General features: G+C 33.3%; 1 protein-coding gene across 1 annotated transcript; it reads left to right on the forward strand.

The window, feature by feature from the left end:
* The first annotated feature begins 643 nt into the window (after positions 1-643).
* On the forward strand, positions 644-24,685 carry LOC107450883 (glutamate receptor ionotropic, kainate 2). Its single transcript, XM_016066810.4, has 16 exons — positions 644-1,387; positions 4,587-4,742; positions 5,411-5,662; positions 6,614-6,792; positions 8,085-8,138; positions 9,280-9,435; positions 10,727-10,879; positions 11,349-11,453; positions 14,392-14,505; positions 16,380-16,583; positions 18,303-18,664; positions 18,742-18,940; positions 19,012-19,237; positions 22,195-22,466; positions 22,631-22,861; positions 23,826-24,685. Exons 1-15 carry the CDS (start codon positions 1,291-1,293, stop codon positions 22,805-22,807), a joined length of 2,706 nt encoding a protein of 901 aa, XP_015922296.2. The 5' UTR covers positions 644-1,290; the 3' UTR covers positions 22,808-22,861; positions 23,826-24,685.
* The last annotated feature ends 2,165 nt before the right edge of the window (positions 24,686-26,850 follow it).

The raw sequence follows: 26,850 nt of genomic DNA on the forward strand, positions 1-26,850 counted from the left end.
CATACCGAAAACTTGTATTCACATATCCATATGAATATAAACTTTAATTAGTAATTAACTTTTATTAGTAATTAACTTTTGAAGGCTGGTGTATGTTTTATCTGTACTTTACAGCTTATTTTGACAACAAAAAAAATATTTAATCGTAAACTTAAAAGTTGGATAAACGGACAAAAAGTTTTCTTTTTTCTACAAATATCTATCGAACAGCAAATATTAAAAATATTACCATCAAAGTAATTGCGAATTCAAACAATTAAATCACAAACTTCGAGTAATATTCTAAAATAGTGTAAAATGTTGGTTTAAAATTTTTTATAGTCAGCTGTGTTTTTTCCCCATTCAATTTTATTTAAATCGACAGTTTTTGGTAGATGATATGTTTCGTAACCAGCTTCCTGAAATTGTTGTATTTGCTAAAGCTAATATTCCCGAAACCCAATAAAATGTCGCTTGAAACTTTCCTCCAACAAAAATACAATTGTTTGTTTAAATAGTAGAATCGATTTATTTATTATATAAAGCCAAAGTTCCGGGTGTCCCGTTTAAGAATCTAGCCAAAAGAAACTAACGCTTAGACTCCATTTGAGATCTTTTCTCCTGGATCCTAGTGTCGGATGGTACCCATCGCTGCTGCTATGGCAACCGAAGGATGAAGAGGAGTCTTTGGATGCAATCGATAGCTGCGTCCTTTTGGTCTATCTTATATTCGTCCTGGAATTTCTAAATGAATTCCTTCAAATCTCGGTGCTTAACTCGTATTATAAAAGCATCCTAAGCTTTCTTTTGTATTTATTGGCATTTACGATGACAGGCTCTCCTCCTAATTGGTTAATTTGAATCCAGAGACTTGACTGTGATTGGCAGGATCGCCAGCATAGCTTTTGCCGCATATATTGTCTTGCTATCTGAAACAAAATCTGTGCACATCGAAGTCATTAATTCCAACAAGTGCTAATGATTTAAAGAAGGTGTTAATTGACGATGTAGTTTTCTGATTAAATTAGCAGTCCGATTTCCAGTTCTAAACTGTTAATACGATTAGGGTTAGCTCCTGGAGGTTGCGACTAATTAAACATTTCGTGAAAGTCAAATGGTTATGGTTGTTTATTGCTTGCTTGAATTCAGTTTTTGAGAAGAAAAAAAATATTCGCAAATGAACTTTATAGAATAAGAAAAAAAGTGTGATACATTATGCTATTTGTAATACACCCAAATGGAATATGCTATTATTAAACGTAGTTCCAAATGAAAATATATCAGACGTTTAATACGTTGATCTAACTCAACATGGAGTTGTTAAAAGTTAACAAAATTTGGCAGTTTCATGTTCTACTGTTATTTCTATGGTATAAAGTTGAAGCTTTACCCGAGTCAATCAAAGTGGGTAAGTCGTATTTATATATATAAAAAATCGTTATAATTTTTTCCTATCCTTATATTTATCATAAATTGTAAATACTGACATAGTTTAACTTGATCAAAAATTTTATTGTGACTATCGTTTAATGTATTATTATGTTGTATATTGTTTACATTAAAGTTAAAACTGCCACTCGAAATATATATTACTTTGCAGAAGGTCCCTACTACAAACTGAAACAGATCCTAATAATTTCCTTAGAAAACATTTCAACAATTAAGGAATGCAAAATTGATACAAATTCGGTTCCTTAAATATCCAATAATTTTATTCAATTACATCGCATGGAACAGTTCTTTTTTGTGGTCTATGTCATAGAATAGATTATTTTCTTAGTATTACAGTTTGAGCAGGTGATTTCATGTTTGGCGATGCAAACTAGTTAGGCTTTAAATTAAATTTCAGAATATGATTATATCCCAAATACAATATACCATTAGAATATTTTCATTTTTTTCGCTAGTTGTTGGAATAATTTTTTTGAAGTTCTGTTTCTTTTTTCGTACAAAGGATAAAGGATAGATCAGGAAAACATCTGTGTATAGGGTGCTGGGTAGTTATTGTTTTCGCTAGCATCTTTTTTTTCTTTAAGATGAAGCATATATAGTTACTCGCTGTTTACTACAATGATGTTTTTTTAATTTTTTTTAAAGATTATGGGAGTGCACGCAACTGTTCGTTATTCCCTGCATATTTTCAGATTAAGCGTAATTTCCTGGTTTTCTTAGCGTTGATGTTTTTTTAAAGTTAAATGCAATTACCTGGTATAGACTTGCCTGACATTCTCTACACTGATGTTTTTCCTAACATGGGCTAATTAAATATTTTTGTAATAACAAGCATCGATTATTAAGAATAATCAGAGAAGCGCGTTTAATTGAATTTTGTGTTTCATAAAAGAAGAAATATTTATTTAATAAAGAAAACGTTATTTTTACTTGAACTTTATTTTTATTTTTACTTTTATTAGTAAAATGTTTTTAGTGAAAATTATACGTGCTTACAAGCCAGTTATCATAATTTCAAGACCAACTGTCTGAAACGTGACAAACCAACAAACATTTTAGCCTGAACTACCCTAAATTTAGTTAAGTTTCAAGTGGAAATGCACCAAATAAAAAATAAAAAACATTACCACAATAATAAGTCCTTCCTCAATAAATTTCGTAAAATAAGGGCTTTCGTCAAGTTTTATAATATTGTACATTCATTATAAATTTTTGGTTAAAAATGGTAATAATTGTTTAACTGATATTAAACATAAAACTTTAATGCAATGAAACTAAATTAAAGTACTGGCCAAACTATTAGAATAATTTTTTTCAATAATTTAATGATACAAGGCAAGAACAAGGACTCACTATTTTTTTTAATGTGTTTTATTAACATTTCTGTTTTATATGCTCATTTTTGTGCTTTGTTGGATCCACTATACAGTCTTCATTAGAGCTTCAATTTGACAAGACATTGATTCAATAAAGCTTTATTTAAAAACAGACCTCCTTTTAAATTTATGCAGAAAATTAAAGCAAGGAAAAATTCTTTTTTTTAATTTTTTTAACAGAATAAAAATTACAGGACTTAATAAATCTCAATTAGTACATTATCTACACAACTAAATTTTTTTTTTCACTAAATTTTATATTGTACAGACACCGTTATAAAATTGTGATGCAAACATTCTGATTCTGTTCTAAAATTACAAGAATTCCTTCAATATGAACAATTTAAAAATAATTAATGACTTCTAAAAGTACAATTTCCCAGTTAATGTCATAGCAAACTTGAAGTTATTGAGGAAGAAAAATCAAACTATTATAATAATTTCACCAGTACTGCACTCCTATATAAAATAACTTAAGATAGATTTCTTTTTTGAATTAATAAATGCATAATTTAATTTAAAAGGAAAAACCATTTTGAAATTTTCCTAAACTTTGTTCTTATTTTTTATATAATTAGACAGTATACACATGTAAGGCCATTTTTCAAAAAGCACAACGCGAAACTGATGGAAATTAAAAAGATTGCATCGAATGAATAGGGATGACTTGAAATATCATTTTTTAAGCGATGTCCATCACACTTGCATACTCTTCTTATATTTTGATTAATTAGCTTATAAATTCTAATAACATACATGTTTATTAATATAGTTTTTGTTGCACGCAAGGATTCTGATAAGGTTTATTGCTTTTAATTAAATAATTGGTTAACTCTGATTTTTATGAATGTCAGAGTTGTTATGTTATTAGAAACGCATTATAAATTCAACGGAAACTAAATACTATAATAATGTACAGTGCGTAAAGTAAATAACGGACCACTCTGAATAACTTTTGATCTAATGATCGTCACGTTCGTCAGGACTCAATCTTAATGGTTCGATCTTGATTTCAAATATATGCCAATTAATTAGTACAGAAATTTGTCAAAAAAGGTATGTTTATTCAGAGAAAGGTTTTTGTGTCTGATTTCGTTACTTTAAATATCGTCTGCAGAAATTAATTAGCATATTTGAAGTCACCCCCTCTAACCATTAGACTTGAGTCCTAGAACTTGAAGATCCAATTATTAGATCAAAAGTTAGTCGGGGTAGTCTTCTTTTGCGCATTATACAAGTTGTTAAATTTTCAAACAAATTGCTTGAAAATTTGCTAACCCATTTGCTTTTGAGAAATAATCGTTTATAGTTTACCGAAACTGAAAGCCTATTTCATTCTATGAGTTTCTATTCTTTAAGTTATTCTCGAGTTCTATTCCCACGAGTTTCAGCATATATATAAGCTAAAATATATAAGCTAAAATATATAAGCTAAAATATATAAGCTAAAATATATAAGCTAAAATATATAAGCTAAAATATATAAGCTAAAATATATAAACTTATATATAAGCTTATATATACTTTATGAGAATTCCAATCCTGTGTATTCTGTCAAATTATGTAAAATTGAAAACCGAACTTTTTGAAACTATAACAGTGGAGTTTCCTTCTAATGTATTTATTAACGTATTTCACTTTATCCTTTTTTCATGCCTATCTGTCCAGGTGACACACAAAATGATCAAGAGATTTGTTTTCAAAATGACTATTTTCGCCTTCAACTTACTAACTTACGTGGCAGCCGTTTAAGACTGAATGCTACATTCTCTTTTTCAGGGGGAATGTTCGAAACAGGAGATGAAATGTTGGAAACAGCATTCAAGTACTCCGTGGAGAGAGTCAACACAGATCCTAGACTTTTGCCCCAATCCCGACTTACACCTCAATTAGAAAAAGTAGAACGACACGATAGCTTCCAAGCTGCCCGAAAAGGTAACGAAACATACCCAATAAGGTTTCAATCTAATCAAACCGCCATATTTTTTCTAAAGTTTATTTTTTGATGTAGGTAATAAGGTGACCAAATGTCCTCAAATTTTCGAGACAGTCCACGAACTACCTATAGTTGTCCCCAAAAACTTTAAAACTCTTTGGGGACAAAAAACTTCATCAAATGCAAACATTTCTCCTCAAATTGCCCGTAAACATCTTATCGCTTTTTATATGCAGTGAAATATAAAAAAAAAATCAGAAATGTGCATGTTTCATTAAGCAAGATAATTTGTCTTACTACGGAATAGACACGCTGATTTGAAAATAAATTCATTAAGAAATAAGCTAATTATTATAAACTTCTTCATTTTACAAGCGTTAAACAAATGCAGTATCTATAACAAATGCAGTAATCTATATCAAAATTACTTAGTAATGAAACCAAGCTTGATGTAGATGGCTTGCCATCTGATATTAGCTTTCAATTTTAAATAAAAGAAAGCTTTGTTGCACACACAAATTAATATTTCCCATAAATATACGAGTGTCTTCGGATATTTTTTGAGGACGCTTCGCGTATTTGTCCTCAAAGCATGGTTTAGAAAGCTGGTCACCTTATAACAGAGTAATGGGTTGCAATTCTAATACTGTCACTTTTTTATTTTCAGTATGTGATCTGTTAAGCGAAGGGATGGCCGCTATGTTTGGTCCTCAGTCAAACGAGGGCAGTGCAGCAGTGCAGTCAACCTGCGACGTTTTAGAAGTACCACATATTGAGACCCGTTGGGATTACCGCACCAAAAGAGATAACCATTCCATCAACCTTTTTCCTCATCCAACAGCTCTTGGAAAAGCCTATCTGGATTTTGTCAAGTCAAAGGAATGGAGGAAATTTGCAATCGTCTATGAAGAGAGTGATGGTAGTTATATTAAAACAAATAGATAACTTCGTAATGAAATTATAGTGCAACTAGCCGCGTAGGGACCGAGGGTGTGCGGTATTGGTACTCGTTAAACTGTTCTACCGTAAAGTGCTTGACTTCGCGGGTAGGTTGTCGGGCTACCGAAGCGGGGGTGCCATACCCTCTGCAGAGGATCAAAATTGTGATGGCATGTCTTCGGATCATCCTCAGGGATGTTTCCCAGACCGTCGCCAATAGCCCATTGTTCAGCTCTAGTGCGATGTAAATGAACTACAATCACAAATCAAAATTATTTGCATTCTGTCGTGAGATAAGATAGAATACTCATTGCAATGATCCATTATGTGCTGTACTACTTCCTAACGCACCTCTCAAGCCATAACTTTAGTATCGTTTAATATACGTATCTATGCTATTTCTCGAAAAAGGTAAGGCACCGTACATGTTTAAAATTCATACACCCATTTTAAAAAGGTCAAAAAATAAAGCTAAATAATTGCTTTGTAACTAATTGTTATTTCCATAAATAAAATATCCGTGTAACTACTTTCTCCACACCAAGTCTACATTTTTATTGCAGTGGTATATTTATGCAACTAACACACTCATCTGCATTGCTTTTAGTACAATTCCATATTTAGCACACTACAAAAACCGAACAGCTGATGTATAACATAGACACGTAATATCTATTTGGCAAAATTGATATATTAAGTGTAAAAAAAAAGAATGATTTCCGTTTTTTAAGGATAAATATTACATGATACAAAATTTTCAGAAAGATTAATATTTTTCAATAATGTTTACTATTATGTTTTTATGTAACAAAGATATACTTCAAATGCATTAAAATATGCGCTTAACAATTTTAATTTATTTAATCATGTATATGCAACATGCATCGTCTTTCATTAAAGATGTAAGTTTTATAATTAATTCTCTTTTCAGCTTTGATACGTCTTCAGGAACTATTAAAAGATCCTTTCATAAGGCAAAGACAAGTTGTTGTTCGACAATTCCTTCCTCATCAAGAATATCGAAAACTGCTCAAAGAATTGGGAAGAGCTGGCATAAAAAACATTGTAATCGATGTCCCTACTAAAAGCGTTCAAACAGTTCTGAAACATGTTAGTACGTTTGACATTTCTCTTTATTATTATGCGCTTTTTTTTTTTTTAAAGTAAGCATATTTTTGAAATTATTTATCATTTTAGCAATCCTGATGATTGTTAGAAATTAATATTTACCTATCCTTTTTTTCAGTTTCCCTATCTAGAAGATGTTAAATTACAGCAGCGTTAAATAAATCAATGTTCAAAACAATCTCTACTAAACCATCTCCAATTTCAACAAAATTTATTATATCTTTATGTAACATAAAAACATAATAGTCTGACAAAGTTTTGTATTATTGTTGGAGCATTTTTATTGACTGAAATAGTAGAATCAAGTTTTCCCACATTAATTTTAATATTGGCTTGGTTGTCATTAGCATAAAATTGATATAAATAATAAATGCATTGTTTCCCTATAAATATTTTTGCATCCCTAAAGGTAACCTGTTATTATGTTTTTGATTTTGTTTGTTTTCTAAATTAAGTTTGCGAGGATTGTTTTTATTATTATTATTATTAGAATAACGTAATTCTGCGTTACATTTTAAGATAAAATTATTTAAATCGGTGTCTGATCTTATAAAATTTGTTATAACAATATACTTTTAATTTTCAATGTTATTTCAAAGATTGATTAATTGGAAAAATTATTTATGTTTACTAATAGGTCGTAATAGTAGCATAAAGGAAATACAGAGTTATTCATAATTCCCTCCGCCTGTAAATGCCATTTTTCTTTACTACAACTGGCTTCAGTGGTACATGTTACTGCCATCTAATGGCAACTGCTTAAATTAAAACTTGAATGCTTTCGGAATAATTTCATATGTTCTTTTTTGCCATATTCGTCTTCGTTTTTTTACTATAACGCTTCGAAACTCCGGAGGGAATTATGAATAACCCTGTATTTGGACGTGGGAAGTGGTTGAACAAGAGTTCTTTTTAGTACATGCATTTTTAATTTAATAATTTCAACTGTTTTATGCCAAGAAACGGCAATTATTGCGAAGCAATCATCGGGGTTGGTGAGCGTTAGCTGACAGGGGGGTTAGCCCCCTTGTGTGTTTATATATATTTTTCAAATGTCTTTTTTTCTAAACATATCCTTCTTTTTCTCTCCCTTCAATGACATTCTAATCTTAAAACGCATGAGAGCTTGAACTATATAGAGCGGTATCGAAAGCAAATCAACGTGAAATTTACATTCCAAAATTACAAATAAACTGTACTTTAATGAAAATCTTCCATAAATTTAAAATTCGAAATAATACTATAATTAGCACATTCTTTTTCTCTTTCCATAGGCTCAACAAGTAGACATGATGTCAGAGTACCATAACTACTTCATTACCTCTTTGGTAAAAATTTAATTACTATTTATATTTGTGTGAAATAATTATTTAAAATTAATATTGCTTTATTATTTGTCAGTACTTTTTCTAAATAAGAAAATGCTATGAATATATTTTTACGTTGAATTTGATTTCCTTATTAATCACCTGTTTTTTCAAGATTTCATTTATTTCAAGATTTCTAGAAAATCTCTTTTGGTAGCTTTTTGACGTAGTCACTGAAGTATTATACGCATTTACGTTACGTCTCTGGATAATCATATACTGATTAGCATCGCTTAAAGTATATATAGCTTTCAGCTTTTTAAGATTTAACTCATGACAAAGAATCTAAACATGTATATCAAGATCGATCGTTAACAGAGCAACTTATAAATGGATAATGGTCAAATTTTACTGATCAAAATAAAGAAGTTATTTCACTATCATATTCATACAAGTAATTTCTATTGTATTTTAAAACTAGTACATTTCCAGTGCAGTTCAGTTGCTAAACAAAGGGTATCATAAATTAGGTAAGTTAGAAAATTCGATACACTCATTCGACTTTTTAACTTCCTTTCTTAGAGTAAACAAAAGCGGTGCTAACTGCTATTTAAATAAGGACTACATATATGTAACATAAAGAGCTTTAACACATCTTTAAATTCTCTTTCTTAATTAATTATTAAAATCGAAACCCGTTCTCATAGTTATCAGTTCATATACGGCATTTCAGAGTAAAGAATGCAATAATTATAATTTTTCCCTTAAAAAAGCATGAACTCGCTAGAGAAATTTCTGATAAAACATTAGCCTATTATAATCATTGGATTATCCCGTGTGAAATGTGATGGGGATTACTTGTAAGATTTTCCCTTTCAAATCCCAAACGTAAAAGACGATTTCGTGTCATTTTCAGTATGATTCGGATTCTTGCTCTCCATAATAATATGAATATAAAATAACACCTGTTTTGTCTTTTCACTCGCATGCTTACATTATTTTCTTGCCAGAGCACGCAGTCATGACATAGATATGTATCTATAAATTAATATGGTTCGATGTGTAGTTCATATCGATATTTATAATTTATCCGTATAAAAAGGTTAATTTCATATTTTTTTGTATACGTCAATTATTATACTATGTTCTTTCTCTGTGATAGGACCTCCACACTCTTGATTTGGAGGACTTCCAATACGGAGGCACTAATATCACGGGGTATAAGCTGGTCGATGAAGAAAGTCCAGCTTACGCCGACGTGTTAGAAACATGGAGAAACCCAGTATTCAAAGCAACTGGGAGGGAACCTACCTTGACGGTCAGTGTGTATTCCATTTTTTCAATACAATCAACTCATTTAAAAATTAAGAAATAACCTTAAAAACGCACAAATCTGAATATTACTATGAGACTTAAAGTAATTGAAAGCATACCAGGAGCTTAGAGTGGAAGTATTTTTTGAATGGCGTTGGCATTTTTGAAAAAAATTTAATTTCTGGGGGGGGGGGGGATCTTATTTAACTGTACAACATTGATTTTTCATTCAAGTCAATTTCGGTGGATGAAGTCTGTCTTTATCCATGAACGTCTATCTTTGAGTGTTTTCAGAATAGCGAAGAATTTTAAAAGTGCATTCGACAGCAGATAGTCGTTGACTATTTCAAAAAGCCATTATTAAAATGGTGATGTGGTGTATTGAAATGACAATAGCGCGAACGCTTAGACGCAAAAAGTTCAAATGAGTATTTGAGATTTATAAATTTCGCCCATTTTGAAGCTTGCAGGCAAGTAGTAAAGTCGAAGCCTAATCTCTATTTCCTCACACGTGAATAAGAGCAAAGTTTAAATTTAAAAAAAAATTTACTTAAGTTTATTAAAATGTCACTTATCCATTCAGCTCTAATGTTGAAGGGTGACATTGAGACTAGTAGAAAGTAATAAGTCAATTTATTATTTATAACCGTGCAATTGAGCTAAATAAAAACGTTACACCCTGAATATATTTGACCTAATACTTAGACCTACGTAAAGCAAGGTGATTTTCGTAGTTTTACCTACTGGCGATTTAGCAAATGGGCGAAATTGGAAGAATGTTTTTCCCCAATACACCATTTCCTAATCTAATAACATGGAAAAACCGGTTATGCTGTGCAGAGAAGACTGCAGGTTAAAATACAATTTTTAAGTGCAGAACCGTCTAGATAAGAGACTTACCTAAAATATGTTAAGTCGTAAGTGTTAATAATAATGAAAGATTTTAAAATCAAGCCCAAAAGAAATTACTTTCTCATAATAATCATACCATTTTATAATTGATAAATTAAAGCGAGCTACAATCTGTAAGATATGATACCAAATTGTTTAGTTGTCGAAAGACCCTTTAAATGTTTGATAAGATTATTTTTACGATTTTCATATTTCGTTCTGGATGGATGGATTCGTTCTGTGTGATTCAAAAATTTCTTTACATTAATTTATAAGACTCGTTTACCCAAAGATAATTCCAGGCATATAAAGTCCTCATTACAACAACAATACATTCGTTAATAATTGTTTTGACTTGAAGTTGGTATGACTCAAAAATACATATTGTATGCATTTTCATTTAGACAGAGGCAGCTCTCCTCTATGACGCTACTCATTTGTTTGCTCGGGCCTTGACTGATCTGGACAGAGGTCAAAAGATACACATAAAATCCTTGTCATGTGACACTGAAGAACCATGGCCACACGGGATATCACTAATAAACTACATGAGAATGGTAATACAGCGATTTTATTGACGTTTTTATAATGATCATGAAATATTGAGAAAATTTAGTACTTTATAACTTTTTAAAACAATTAAAACAGGCTATATATAATACCCAATATTCCATGACAAGTCTTTATAAAATATTGTATTTACATGTATGTATTTTTTTAAAGGGAAACTTTTTTTAAAAGTTGTAAATTTAAACTTTAAGTGTTGGAAGAGACTGTTATAAAATGATCTGTTATGAACTGTTATAAAAAATATTGGCGGCTCAGTCAACGTCTATGGCTACAATTGTAACTCAAAATATTGCCACTGTGTTAAAATGTGAGAAGAGTGTACTTTAAGCTGTTATAAAATTATTGGACGAGTCTGAGTTGATAGATTGGTGACAAATATATAGTTCAAAGTATTTATAAAGAAAATAATAACAGCATGGACTATAAATTATTGATTTTCTTTCTTTTTTTATGCAGATTAACGTTAAAGGATTAACTGGCGACATTAAATTTGACCATCATGGATTTCGATCTGATTTTCGGCTAAAAGTTTTGGAATTGACATACGATGGACTGCGAGAAGTAAGTGAACCTCTATTAATTATATTGTTTCAGCAATATAAAATTTTATTTTTTCAAGTGAGAATAGAATTCTTAATAAATTGTGCTGGTTATAGTAGAAACGAATTAGAAATGCTAACAATAAAACCTAAATTAGACAGAGAGAGAAACCAGAATTGATTCTTGCGTTCTTAGAAATTGTGAAAATATCAAAAATTATGCATGTCGAATTATGTACCCATAAAGTATTATGTTCAACAGATTCACATTATGTGAACTCATAAAATATCAGAGCTAACAAATAATAATAGTAGTGCATTTATTTGTGACGAAGCTATTAATAAAAATCTCTAAAAAATTTATGATGAATATTTATATATATATGTTTAAGTTTAATGCTCTTAGCAGACATTTTTTATCAAATTAGAATAGACGAACGGCATACCTTCATTCCGATCCATCAAGATAACATAGTAGACTTCTCACTCTTACTTCTTTTCTTTTTATATGACTATTTTTTTATTTAATATAATGTGAAAAATTCCAATAAATCGACAAATTTTCATAAAATTAGTTTTACTTGCCCTATATGCATTTTTTGTTTTCCTTTCATCGTTCTTAACTCTGTCTTTCGCAGATTTTGTGAATATGGAACACTGTATGCTAAAATTATTATTATTAAGTATGGAACGCAAACGATAAAAATTACGTCACTTGAATACATAAATAAGGTTTTTTAAAATAAAAATATTAACTGCAGACGAAAAATTAAAAAAGTTCTTTTCGTATTAATAATCTCAATATAAGTAATATTTTAAAATTTAAGTTTCAAAATATTAAAAATAATAGAAGTTTTTTAAAAAAATCAAAAGAAATGTAATACTTAGAAGCCGACCAGGTGGCCGAGTGGTTAGTGTGTCTGACTGCGGAGCCATCGGCCGCGAGTTCGAATCCTGCTCAGGGCATGGATGTTTCTTTCTCTGTGTTCTATGTCCTTTCTCCTTCGTGTGTGAATGTGACCCGCTCTTTAAACGGGTTTGTGGTTGTGGGACGTGGGCGACGCTGCTCCGCCGCCGTGGCTTCGCCACAGGTGCCCACTGGGTAACGAGAAGAGAGTAGCAGTTCTGGCATTTTCTGTGGCCAATGGGACAAACCCCCAAATGCCCGCCATTAAAAAAATAATAATAATACTTAGAATACAATATGAAGTTAATGTTTATCAACTGAATTAAAAGTAAACTGCTGTTTGTAGAAAATGCAACACCATGAAGGAATCATCAGAATCAAATGAAATTCGCAGCAAATGTCAATTATAGGATATTATGCAAATTAATAAAGTTTCAGAGCCATCGCGCGTGCGTGGCGCGCGCAGCGCCCTCTGAATTGACGCTGAAAGCGTATAAATAAAGTGCTGTAGCGGGACGTTGAAAATAGTCTATGATTATTTGTTAGTGGCAAACGTTTAGTGAGACCTGAGTATGCCTCCACGACGGAAGAATAAGAAATTCAAGCAACTTACGGAGTTTGAACGAGGGAGGATAATCGGCCTTCGAGAAGGAGGATTTTCCTATCGCGCAATAGCAGCTCGTATGCAGCGGAACAGTTCCACAGTGATGCGAGTTTGGAAGCAGTGGACCGACGAGCACCGAACAACTCGAAAAACAGGCACTGGACGACAGAAGGTGACGTCAGAGCGCGATGATCGACACCTGCTCCGCATGGCGGTGAATGATCGCACAGCTTCCTCCAGGCAGCTGGCAGCACATTGGTCTACTGCTACAGGTGTACAATTGTCGGCTTCGTCAATTCGTCGTCGTCTGCTGCGCCGTGGATTGCGTGCAAGGGTGCCATTATACAGGATTCCCCTCACGGCGGATCATCGACGGCTGCGTCGGCAGTGGGCTCTTGAGCACAGAGACTGGCGAGCTGATTGGCACCAAGTTGTCTTTTCAGATGAATCACGCTTCAATTTGTGGACCCATGATGGCCGTGTTCGTGTTAGACGTTATGCCGGTCAACGCTGCCTTCCTGAGTGTATTATTGAACGACATAGTGGTCGAACACCCGGAGTTATGGTCTGGGGTGCGATTTCGTATCATGGACGATCCAATTTGATACGAATTGAGGGTAATCTCAATAGCAACAGATACGTCCGTGAAGTGCTACAGCCCGAAGTCGTTCCTTTCCTTCAAGGCATCCCTGGAGCTATCTTTCAGCAGGATAATGCACGCCCACATGTTGCGCGGACTGTTAGAGACTTCTGTTCAGCACAACGCATGCAACTTCTTCCTTGGCCTGCTTATTCGCCGGATATGTCGCCTATTGAGCACGTGTGGGATATGGTTGGTCGGTGTCTCACTCGTGATCCGCGTTCTGCAGTTTCCAAAGACGAACTTTGGTTGCGCATACAAGCGATATGGAATTCTCTTCCTCAAGCAGATATTCAACATCTGTTTGACTCCATGCCACGTCGTATAGCAGCACTTATTGCAGCGCGTGGTGGCTGCACCAAATACTGATTTCGGACGCTTAATTTGTTTCTTTTGTTTTGAAAATTTCATCATTTATTTGTATCAGTACAAGTCGTTTCTGCATTAAATTTCATTTGATTCTGATGATTCTTTCATGGTGTTGCATTTTCTACAAACAGCAGTTTATATTTTTCAAACGATATTATAAACGATAAAAGTATATTATTCAAACGATGTATTTTCCTTCCATTTTATGAACAAAGAGTAGCCCTGAAAAATTCTTCTATCACTCTTTATAATAGTTTGCATAAACACAACGATTATGGACTGCTTATTTACGATTACTGTAAAACTAGTGCAATATGAAACGAAAGAAAAAAGATATAAAAGAAGCAAACGAAAAATGGAAATTCTGCAAGTTTCGAGTAGGCTTAAAAAACGTTGATGAAGATTTTAGAATTTTTAATTTCTGTTTTTTTCTTCTACAGGCAGGTGAGTGGAGTGCCCATTCAGGTTTGAATATGACAACAAACTATTCCAGAGTAGAGCAAGAAGTAATTCAATCTCTCAAGAATAAAACTCTCATAGCAACTACCCTGATAGTAAGTTTCTCTAATAGTAAATATATCCTTTTTTGAAAGTAGTATTATTTATTGTTGAAATAAAGGGTTAAATAATTATATTTTGTTTTACCAGTGTCATATATATTTTACAACACTTGATATAATTTTGGGTTTAACAATGGAATTTTGAATGCAGCCACTGCGCAAAGGAAACACTTGCAATCGAGCTAAAATTTTCGATGTAGATGGATTCAATAAATAGAAAATAATTAATAGTTTTTTTTCTTCGATTTCGAAATAGTTTCAAAGTTATACGCTGTTAAATTTTTACAACAAATATGGTGCTAATTTCTATTTGCTGTGCTGGCTATATTGTTCGCTATGCTTAAGTATATTTCCATGATGGTGTTTATAAAAGGAACGTTAAAATAAGCATTTAGTTATAAGCTAAGCTTTTTTAAAATAAATTTACAACGAAAAGTGTGTCATATTATTTAATAAATCTAAGTACTCATAATTTGAACAAAGAAAAAATAAAAAACTTTTTAAAAAATGTCAAGCACAATTTCATTGCCAAATTTAAATTGTTTTTTAAATTAAAAAAATAATAATAGGGATACCAATAAGTTACTTGCAACTCTAGAAGTAAAGTGATTATGCCTAACCACGTGATTTAAACAAGATTTAATCATAAGGATACCTGTAAGGGAAGTCTTGCATGTATGTCTAACCTGATTGGTTTCTAAATTGTCAAATGCAACGATTTACCTACGATGACGTCACTTACAATTGGGTACTTGCACTTTAAGAAGAAGATCTCGGGTCACGAGACCTATTACCTCAGCGCCAGCTGATAGTTACAAACAAGATGGCGTGTTGAAATTGAGCTAAGTTCCTCCACATAAGTTAGAATGTTAATTAACTTAAAATTAATTAAATACATAGCAGTTTCGCAACTCGAATTCGTTGAAATCTAATTCGCCTACGTCTTTTACTTAGCTTGAATTTATTATTTGTTTATTTATTTTATTACAAACGCGATACATTTTTGTTTTGTACAAACTTCGATAAATAATTAGTTTGTTTATGTTCTACATGACTCCGTGCCTGTCTTTGAGCTAAGTAAGAAATATATAATGAAAGAATTAAAATCTTTGTGTAAGAATATAGAATATGTCACTTAAGAGAATTGATAATAGACGAGTTTGGCTCACTCGAAATATAACGGAAAAAACAGTTGCTAACGAAACAAATGCCACGTTTCAACAACCAATCAGGATCGAGATACTCGCACTACGTCACTTACAGGTATCCCATTGCTCCGTTGCAGTATCTATATTGTTAACATGTTTTTAATATCTGAAACATAACTTTATCAAATTTTGCATTAAAATGATTCTATCCAAATTCGGATTTGAAAGAGCTCGCTTATGCTACGATTATGTCTACTAAAATTGCTTGCATAGAGCTCAATAACAGTTTGCAATTTATTGCAGAGTCATTTTCAATATGGAAAAAAAAAATTTCGATATAACCAAATACAGGATTATTCCTAATTCCCACAGGGGTTTCGTAGCGTTATAGTAAAAAAAAAAAAAAAAAACGAAGACGAATATGGCAAAAAAGAGCATATGAAATTATTCCGAAAGTATTTAAGTTTTAATTTAAGCAGTTGCCGGTAGATGGCAGTAACATGTACCACTGAAGCCAGTTGTAGTGAAGAAAAATGACGTTTACAGGCGGAGGGAATTATGAATAACCCTGTATAATGTACTAAATTATTTTAGTACATCATATATTTAGTACATCTAGTATATATTTTGTATATATTTTGCACAATTTTGGTATAGTACATCATACATTTAGTTCAGATAATTAGTCTATCACTAAATGATTTAGTGCACTTCTTGTAGAATGCACCGTATGCAATGTTGAAAGACAATCACGAAGAACTTGAAGGAAATGACAAATACGAAGGATACTGCATAGATCTTTTAAGAGAAATATCCAACATCCTTGGCTTCCGGTACCAATTGAGGATTGCTGATGACAACAAGTATGGTGAAAGGAACGATCAAGGCGATTGGAATGGAATGATCAAAGAACTGATCGATGGGGTATGTTACTAACTTCGAACAAATTCAACTTATTTTTAGATAATAAAAACAATTTTTTTTAAAAAAGAAATGCATGACAAACTAACTCACAAAATTAATTTATTAGGTTATGTTACATCAAGGGTGCATTCTAGAAATTAAGTATATTTAATTTATGCATTTAATTATAAGATCCTGCAATGATTATAATATCTTATAAATCGCTTAAAAATATATAACTGACTATAATCCGCGATGACACAGAAGTTAAGGCATTGAACCGAGGTTACACCCCCGGTAGTAGCTTGAAGTTCACTGAGCTTCAGATCAGTGGGTACCAGCTTGTCAAGAAAAGACAACCGATGCGTAATGCTGATCGCATTACCATTATGTTGTCGGTCTTGAAATAGCTAAGCTTTAATCACTATGACCTCCTTAGTCAACAACTAACTGTTGTGGAAGTACTATACTTTCACAGAATAAGGGCTATTCAAATATTTCATAAGCATCTAACGGTAGTTTGTAATTGATTATTTTTGCTGACAAGTGAAAAGGAAGGGTATTAGTAATACCTACTTTTTTTTTTTTAATTTAAACGACTTAAAACTCCTCATGCACCACAAAGTATAGCATGAGGCTTACAGTTGTAAGTAAAAAACAAAAGGAGAAAAATTTACAAATTTACACTAAAAACAAAATTCCGCAAGGCCGCAAGACTTTCAATACTTTTGACCAGTTCTAATAAGACAGGTGGCCAACAAATTGAAAGACGTCTCAAATCAGTCTTTAAATTCATTCGGGCACTCGCATGGAGACTACAGTGAAGAAGAATATGTTCAGCATCTTCATCAGCATCACCGCAAGCACAAATTCCACTGGTCTGCAGATGGAAACGAAATAAATATCTTTCAAAATTTCCATGGTTTGTAAAAATTTGGGTCAATTTAAAATTAGTTGCAAAGAATTTACATTGCAAACGGTGAAAAATGGATGGAAAGAACCTTTTCGTCCAGAGCGACCGAGGCGAAGCAAGAAATTCTGCATTCCAGTCCGCAATGATTTTATCTCTAGCGATGCGCTTCCAGTGAGAAGCTGGAACAGACACCCTTCCTACCCTCCCTAGTAATACCTACTTGAGACATTAAAATCTCCTTATTTTTAAAATTTTCTTCAAAAACAAATTAGAAACATAACAAAAATGTACACGTGAGAAAATTTCCAAAGTGGAATAAAAGTTGAATTCGGGGAAAGAAAAGATGAGAAAAAAATTAATTCGAAGAGTTTCAGAAGTCCAGGGTTTCGAACACATAAAATTCTAAAAGAATATCCTGATCAAAATTTTATAAAATAAATTAAAACATAAAATTTGTTTAATGCAAACTTACATATTTTTACTTAAATTTAATCCTAAAACTAGATTACTACTGTAAAAGTCAAAGTTAAAGCAAAAATCGGGGGGTGGGGAGTTGCAACTTGCTTACATAAGCGTGACAGGGAGTTTGTGAATTGCTTATTTTTACTGACTGGGGTGACGGGGAGTCCCAAATTGCCGAAAATATTCGTACGTAATACTTAAACGGCTCCATATTAGATCATGTGACACAAACTTTAATGTTAATTAACAACAAGTGTAGATACTGGAATAAAGCTTTCAGAATCCGTAAATTTGCTTTGTCGGTTCTATATTATGTTAGAGAGGATATGATTGAACATCTATTAATTCATTTTTCTGTTGCACAGAGAGCCGACATCGCCATTGGAGATTTGACACTCACCTTCCAAAGGGAACAAGTTGTTGACTTCACTATGCCATTTATGAACCTCGGCATTAGCATCCTGTTCAGAAAACCAACCAAAAAAGTACCCAAGCTGTTCTCTTTTCTCTCTCCTCTCTCACTAGAGGTTTGGGTGTACATGGCCACAGCTTTTCTGGGAGTGAGCCTCTTTCTTTTCATCATAGCTAGATTTAGTCCTTATGAATGGACGAATCCTCATCCATGCAATCCTAATCCTGACGTCCTCCAAAATCAGTTCACGCTGCTTAACACGCTTTGGTTTACTGTGGGCTGCCTCATGCAACAAGGTTGCGAACTTACACCTAAGTAAGTAAGCACTTTTTTACTGGTGTCTCAGGTCTTATAGGTCACCCTGTATATTGTATAATATTTTATTTCCTTAGGGCCTTATCAACAAGAGTTGTGGCCTGTATCTGGTGGTTCTTTACACTCATCATGGTCTCTTCCTATACGGCTAATCTCGCAGCTTTCTTGACGGTCGAAAGATTGGTGTCTCCAATCGAAGGGGTAGAAGATCTCGCTAAACAATCTCATATTCAATATGGCTGCGTGGATTCTGGTGCTACACAATTTTTTTTCAAGGTAAGATCTCTATGGGCAGGATTCTATCAACATTGGCAGGCACCCAACCAAAACCATGCTCTTGTTTTCAGGAATCGACGATCCCTACTTTCAAGCGGATGTGGGCTTTCATGCAGAGTGCTCGCCCGAGCGTCTTCGTCGAATCCAACAGCAAAGGCGTAGAGCGAGTCAAGAAGGAGAATTACGCCTTCCTCATGGAGTCCACCTCCATAGAATACATCGTCGAAAGGGAGTGCGAGTTGACTCAAATTGGAAGCTTGCTAGATAACAAAGGCTACGGTGTCGCGACGCCATCTGGTGAGCTTGCTTTTAAAAATGGCCGTATAGTATTGAATTAAGACAATAGATACTTAGTACACATGTAAAGTAAGGGCTAACTTTGAATCACTTAGGTATTAAATAAAGCTAAATAATATGAAAAAAGCACAAAAAGCCTTATAAATGTATATACTATAGTTAGTGCGATAGTGAAGAGCCTACTTCAGTGTTGAAACACAGATGGAAAGAAAGATGATCCTATATTCTATTGGTCAACTCGTGTTTTTCTTATTGTAATTTTGTTAGGTATTTCTATGTTTTTCTTTTTCGTTCTGTGTTTCGACATCGAAGAAACCTTCTTTTTAAAACAGAAACTATTGTATGTAAAACTACCTGTAAACTTAGATACTAATTGAACCACAGCACATGCATGTTAACACAAAATATTCAAAATGCTGTGATTGCAAAAAAAAAAAAAAAAATCTAGATGTACTTATGGTTTCAAATGAAACTATATTTTAAACAGCATTTAACAGGTGTATTCTCTGACCAAGCGATAAAAAGTTTAAGATAAGCAGCGCCAAAATGACACAATTAGTGTATTTTATGATATTCCGATGCAACTTATCATTGAAAATTTTTATGTACTAATCGGAGAATACTAGGGTTAGAAGGCTCTTTAGGGATTAAAATTCAACTAATAAATCAAAATAATAATAAGCAGTTCTCTCTTTTATAATGTTTTAATTATTATGTCGAGTAATAAGTTTCTGGCAGTTCTGAGGAAGCCAAAACTGCACTTGAATGGCAAAGAATTGCTTGTTGAAAATAACAAAATCAAATTGTAACCTTCTCTGCTTCAAAATACATGCATTGTACACTAACCGCTCTTGCTTGATTGTAATAATTGATAAATACTTAGAAATGTTCATGACTATCTGATTGTGAATTTAAGGTAATGATAGCAAAGGAGTACAGTGCTCAAAATAAAATTTAAAAAAAGATATCACGCTAAATAATTTTTGCTCTAAAGATTGGATTTTCACAAACTAAATGCAAATTTTAATGGTTCTAAGAGAATTCTCCAATATAGTAACTAATTAGTGATTAATAATAATATAAATAATAAAGTTGCGGAAACAGACCCCCAAAACGCACTTTCTTTGAATAAATATACCTTTTTTCACACGAATTTGTATTCAATAAAGTAAGGAAATGGTGAACAATCCGAAACCAATTTCAGTCACAAAAGTATTAACTGTATATAATAATTTTTTAAAAGAATTCTGGCTCATGTCAATTAAGGACAGGCTGCAACAATTCTGAAATATCTAATGATTCAACATTCAATTATTTAAAATCAATCACTATATTTTGAAATGCAATAGTTCTAAATAAACAAATTACAGAAATTCTCGTTTTTATTTTCTTCTAATTTTTTGTAAATGCGCAAACTTACTGTCTAAGGGAATCCTTTGAGCATTTTCATGATATCAGTATATTACCTGCGTGAAATTTTAAGTTACAAAAATTATGAATATGTAATCGTTTAAGGAAAAAAAACCATCTACACTGGTGGACAAAATTACCAGATGGAAAGCATTTTCGCACATTTCTATGACGCAATATTCTTCCATGACGCACATTTCTATGACGCAATATTCTTCCATGACGCACATTTCTATGACACTATGACGCTATTTCTAGACGGTTATTGATATGGAGGGAACCTGGAACCCGATACCATCCCAGCAACATTATCGAAAGGGACCATTATGCTGGTGGAGGACTCATGGTTTGGGCAAGAATCATGCAAGATACCCGCACACCGCTCCATGTGTTTGGCAATGGTTCCGTGAATGCCCAGAGGTACAGGTAGGAGGTCTTAGAGCCCTATGTGCGTCTTTTCAGGAGCGCTGTTGACCTTGAGTTCATTTTTATGGACGACAATGCGCGACCACATAGGGCTCTCATGGTTGATGAGTATCTGGAAAGCGAGGATATTCAATGAATGGATGAACCAGTCAAATCCCCTGACCTGAATCCTATTTAACATGCATGGGATGCTCTTGGGAGAACTATTGCCCGCGCCAACCTCCCCTCAGAACCATTCTGGAGTTAAAAATTGCTCTGGATGAAGAATGGGAGGGTCTTCCACAAGTCCTCCTGCACTCCCTTATTAACAGCATGCATACTCGTTGTGCATGCTGTCTGTCTGTCAGGGGTGACCATACACCATACTAGAGGCAACACACACTGTACAAGCCTCACTTTTATTGTCATCTTTTATCCTTAAGTTCAGACTACATTGGATTTATTGGCAATAGGTCTTGCCAGTGAATGGCACGTACATTTTTGTTTTGCATACTTTATTATCATGAAATAAGCTATATCCATACCAAATTTCATTTACTTATATTCAGTATTTTCTGAGATATTTGGGGAAATGTCTTCCATCTCTTAATTTTGTCGACCAGTATACATATACTGAGTGGCCACTTTATTATGACCACTGAACACTTTTATGGAAATATATAAACATCGTTGTTGAATAAGTATATCCTGTAATGCTGCAGATTTGTCTCAATGTCGGGGTATACTTTCAATAGAATAACGCGTGCTGCTGTAATGCTATTATATTGTAAAGTATTACTTTGAGGAACATGACGGAGATTTTATTCTATTACGTTGGTCCTCACAGTCAATTAAGAGACAATGCTCACTGAGATCTCAATCTCAATCTCAGTGAGCATTTGTGGGAGAAAGTTGAAAAAAAGAAGTCATCTAGTTCCGCACGATTGGAAAGTGCTACGAATAACAACATCTCGTAGAGTCTATGCCAATAAATCCAAGACTGTATTAAAGAAATAAGGTGAGCCATATGAAAGAGGTGGTCAAACAAAATGGTCGCTCAATGTATATAGTTTAAAGTACAGTTAAAATTATTAGTACTTTTTTAAAATTTGCTTTGCTCTTTTTTTCTGTCAATCTCATAGGGTCGCCATACCGAAATCCGCTGTCTAGCGCCATTTTGAAGTTGCAAGAAAGAGGAACTTTGCATGTTCTTAAAGATCGTTGGTGGAAGCAGAAATTGGGTGGCGGTAAATGCAGTAAAGACGAAGCTAACACGGCAGGGTCGGCCAGCGCCTTAAGCCTCGCCAATGTAGGTGGAGTGTTCGTGGTGCTGGGCGCAGGGCTTATAATAGCCTGCGTCGTGGCGATCGTCGAATTTATCTGGAAGTCAAGAAAAGTAGATAGTGAAGAAAGGGTAATCTTTATGGGCATTTCTTATTTGCAAAAATAATTAAACTCATTTAAAGTAGTAATTAAAATTATTGCAGAAATTAAATCTTTTTCATTTGTACCCCAAAATTATTCAAAAGACTTGGTGTAACCGAAATTAATTTCTGGCAATCCTTGAATTTATTGCAGGAACCACTGTGCGTCATGTTCTGCAGAGAGCTGCGTTTCGCGATTATGTGCGGAGGTTCAACTAAACCTATAATTCCCAAACATGACAATGACGATAGGCAACCTCCAGAGAACGGTCTCCCCTTCATGCCCCTCACAGGATTCAGCAGTGTTACCACCAAAGACAACTTCTCTTGACAGGAAGAGACTGGAGGTGGTGCAATACCCCTCGAACCTACTGCAGACGAGCAGGTAAATTGAAAGCTTTTACTAATAATGTATATAAGTGTGACGGATAAAGAAAGTATAGAGAACAATCTATTCTTTAAGTGGGAACATGACTGATTCCAGTCGGTTAGGACCCGAATCCAATCTCTACTATGGAAATTATTATTCGGGCAAATGCTCTTAAAATAAAAAAATAAAAAAAACATAAAGAGTGCCATCCAGTATTGTTGTACTTCTAGCGTTTACATTAATAACGTCTTTTCTTAACACGTTCTTTCAATTTAAACGAAACAAACAACAAATCAACCCGGAAGACTCTGCAACCATGTTTAAATGTTATCTGAAAAATAACAATAAACATCAATGTTTTACGCTAATACAGCCAAACAAGAGATAACACTCAAAACATGGCAAAATTTACACTTTACTTTTGTCGTGATATTATCTTAAATTTGTATTAGGCTCACCACCTCTTAGAATTTATAAATTACAAAAAAATTTATCAATGTTAAAATTAAGCGTAAATTACAGTAATAAAACTTCTTAGAATATTAAGTATATTCACACATCGCCTCGTAAGCATAACATAAGCGGAAGGATACATCGGAAGTTTTCTAAATCTCTTCATGTTTTAGGAAGCTTGTTATTGTTTACATTCCGTCAATCATCCATAGTGAATCTTAACATCGTACAAAGCTCGTGGCACGATAACTATCAAGATTTATACATCACCTATTGCTTTTTCAGCTTATATAATGTAACTTCGAGGTTTAACCAATTAAGATCAGCTAGACTTAGTTTTAGATAGTTAAGCATTTGAGATTCTTCAGGCTTCAACCGACTATGATTGGTAATCATCACTTTAAATGGTTAAACCTCTGTATATCTTACATTCTCACTTTGTACATAACAATATTCTTTACCAAAATTTACGAATCATTTGCATAAAAATTGTCACTGAATAATCTTTCCCTTCTATTCTGATTAGGTTAGTTACTACCGTTACGCCCAATATGACGTCTCAGATATATAATAGAATGCTCACGGAAGCACGAACTGCCGTTACTTTGCACTAAGCACCTATTTACCAGTGTTGGGAAATACCAAGCAATTTGTAATATTTTCAGAGACAAGGATGAAAAGACTTCAATACTTTTATGGCCAGATCATGAACTCTTGGATGTACTCATACAAAACCAGCAAACAGTTTTGTTTGATGGATACTTCTCGAAATGCATAACATTTAAAAAAAAATCTTCATGGAACCAAAATTAAGAGACGAAAATGAGCATTTCCCTAAATTTAAGTGTTTTAAAATGATTAAAAATACAGAGAAACCTATTCAAAGGTGACTACTTGTGTATGCTGATCACCTGTCAAAGTTGATTTTAATGATCAAGTACCAAACTGAGAATAACAATTAAGTTTCCGCTTAATAAGTTGACCACTTGTACAAATGGATCATCAAATGCTTGTCTACCAAGTGATCAACTTACACTGTACTTTTTTAACTTTGAATTTAATATTAAGGTTGTTCAACAAAGATTCTTAAAGGCAATTTAAAAAATCGAATTTGAATAAATTTGAAAGTCATAGTTAATTTTGAAAATTATTGAATGCAGAATGAATAAAGATTTAATATGAGATAGTTCCCCCGATTTTGGTTCCATGAGGGCTTAAATTTTGTACAAAATCAATCAAAATTCACTGGAAATTGTTGACATGTGATGTAAACTTTTCCCTACATTTATTAGGAAAACATTTAAAAACATCAATAATTATACAAGCTGATATTAAAGTATCAACTGGATGTGAATAATCTTAATGTGTACAAATTTCACATCTCTATTTCATTGTCCCTAGTCTATTCTTTTTCATGCTAAGAAACAAAAATATTAATTGGAATCTTATTCTTATAAAAATATACTTCATCTTTATATTCAATATTTTAAAGAAGCTTGTAAAAAATTTTAATCTTCTAAAAATTAACAATTTTTCATACATTAATCTTAAAATATTTTACTATAGCTTCCGATTGAATCACAATGCATTTAAAATGGCGTCCAAAGACAAATTCACGAACCCTTCATGGCGGTAAAAACTTTTACAGTCATGTTTATCTCTCTCACATAAAATACTTACGCTTTTTACATCGCAATTCATCATAAAAAAAATATTTGCTCCAACGAAAAATGAATTTTTAAACTTTTGCTAAAGAAGAGGCTAATTATCCTATTGTTAAATAAATAATCCCAAAAAATTAAAGCACTAAGATATTACCTGATTACAAATTTCATTCACTTTAAAAATATATAAATAGGAAATAACACCAGTCGACTTGTTTGAAGCGCTCCAAAATAGGCGTTCATTATCAAGACTTGCCAGACGTAAATGAGAAGAAATGAAAGTGATTTGAAATATAAAATGCAAAATTGCCAACGAAACATGAGAAAATAGCAGGAACAACAGTGGCCAAAAATTGGTGATCGTAATGGGTTACATGCAGCGTAGAGCAGAATTCTCTATCTATGCCAGCACTTCACTTGCAGTCACCATTAGCGTGTGGAGAGTCATAGATGAAAGTACGTTAGTTTCTGTCTTGATTTCCAAATAGATCTAAGTTTTTCAAGTTAGGAAACTATATGGAACTGAAGACTACATCAAACGTAGTTCTAAAAGAAAGCGTCATGGAAATTTAAAAAAAAATATTTTTAACAATTAAACACGAAAAATATTAAAAAAAGAAAAAATATCGTAGTACAATCCCAGACAACAGAAAAGAGGAGGAGAGGGAAGGGCCGAAGGCATGGAACCGATCCTCTCCCCAGATGGCTTATTCGAGCGTTGCGACCTCTAACAAATCAGGTTAAAATGCATTTCCACCCTAATTTCTTCTTCACCACTTCGTCTCGGCCACTGTGATTTTTCTTGTTTTGTTTTTCCTCTTTTTTTCCTCTCTGCTACAGTGGTTTCTCTAGTTTTGTTTCTCAACCTTATTTTTCCATTTTTCGTTGGCAAATTTACGTTTATGCTTCAAATCACTTTCGTTTCTTCCCATTTACGCCTGACGGGTCTTGAAAGTGGGCACCTATTGTTGTGCTCTTCAAACGTGTCGATTGATGATCAAAATGAGCTGCAGGTGGCGTAAAGCAGAACTCTCTACGTATGGTAACACTTCACACGCTTTCACCAATAGCGCGTGAAGAGTCAGGGGAGAAGGACGTACATTAGTTTCTCTCTTGTTTTTTAAATAGATTAAAAACTTTTAAGTTGGGAAACTATTTGGAACTGAAAACTAAAAGGAGGAAAATATCGTAATATATTCCTACACAACTGAGAAGAGAGAAGGGTCAAGGCATGGAACCGGTGTTCTCCCCAGATGGAGTATTCGAGCGTTGCGATCGCGAACTGCTATTTCCTATTCATATATTTTTGAAGTGAATGAAGTTTTTAAACAGGTAGTTGTCCCACTGGTATTTTAATATTTCAACCAATAAAAATTTTCCCTCATACACTGAACCCGACACTGGAGTTTTAAAAGGGAACAATATGCACCATCTCACCTGCATTCGAAGCACACACAGCACAGGAGTATATGGATAAATTCTCTCGAAAAACGAAAATGTTCCGGTAGCAAAGACGGTAAAAGAGATGTCAGAAAAATGCGTTGATAGCAAGTAACCTCCACCCAAAGGACGCGGAAGAAATATGCGTGTGTCTCAGTTAACGTCCAACTCACACCTTGAAAAGATTCATTCGGTAATCAGAATGATGTATTTTGCACAGATTTCAGCTCTGCACTCAGAATGTGAAATAATGTATAATTTATGTACCAGACCACGAATCAACTATAATGTATGATTCTGTTTGTAGAATTAAATATTGGTATTGTAATTCATGCACAGGGCAATTACAGTAGAATCATCAGCTTTTGCAATGTCGTACTTTTTTTTTACCATTTAAATTAAAGGAGGCTCGCAACGATCAAAATATTTGCAACATTAGTTAGTGTG

Source organism: Parasteatoda tepidariorum, chromosome 3 (assembly GCF_982258835.1).
Source record: "Parasteatoda tepidariorum strain Cologne lab strain chromosome 3, Ptep-v5.0, whole genome shotgun sequence".
In the NCBI taxonomy this organism is placed as follows: domain Eukaryota; kingdom Metazoa; phylum Arthropoda; class Arachnida; order Araneae; family Theridiidae; genus Parasteatoda; species Parasteatoda tepidariorum.

Excerpts from the sequence above, each read along its gene's own strand:
- LOC107450883 (XM_016066810.4), top strand. The coding sequence starts at position 1,291 with ATGGAGTTGTTAAAAGTTAACAAAATTTGGCAGTTTCATGTTCTACTG. Across the intron at positions 11,454-14,391 it reads CATACGATGGACTGCGAGAA|GCAGGTGAGTGGAGTGCCCA; the intron begins GTAAGTGAACCT and ends TTTCTTCTACAG. Across the intron at positions 18,941-19,011 it reads CTACACAATTTTTTTTCAAG|GAATCGACGATCCCTACTTT; the intron begins GTAAGATCTCTA and ends TCTTGTTTTCAG.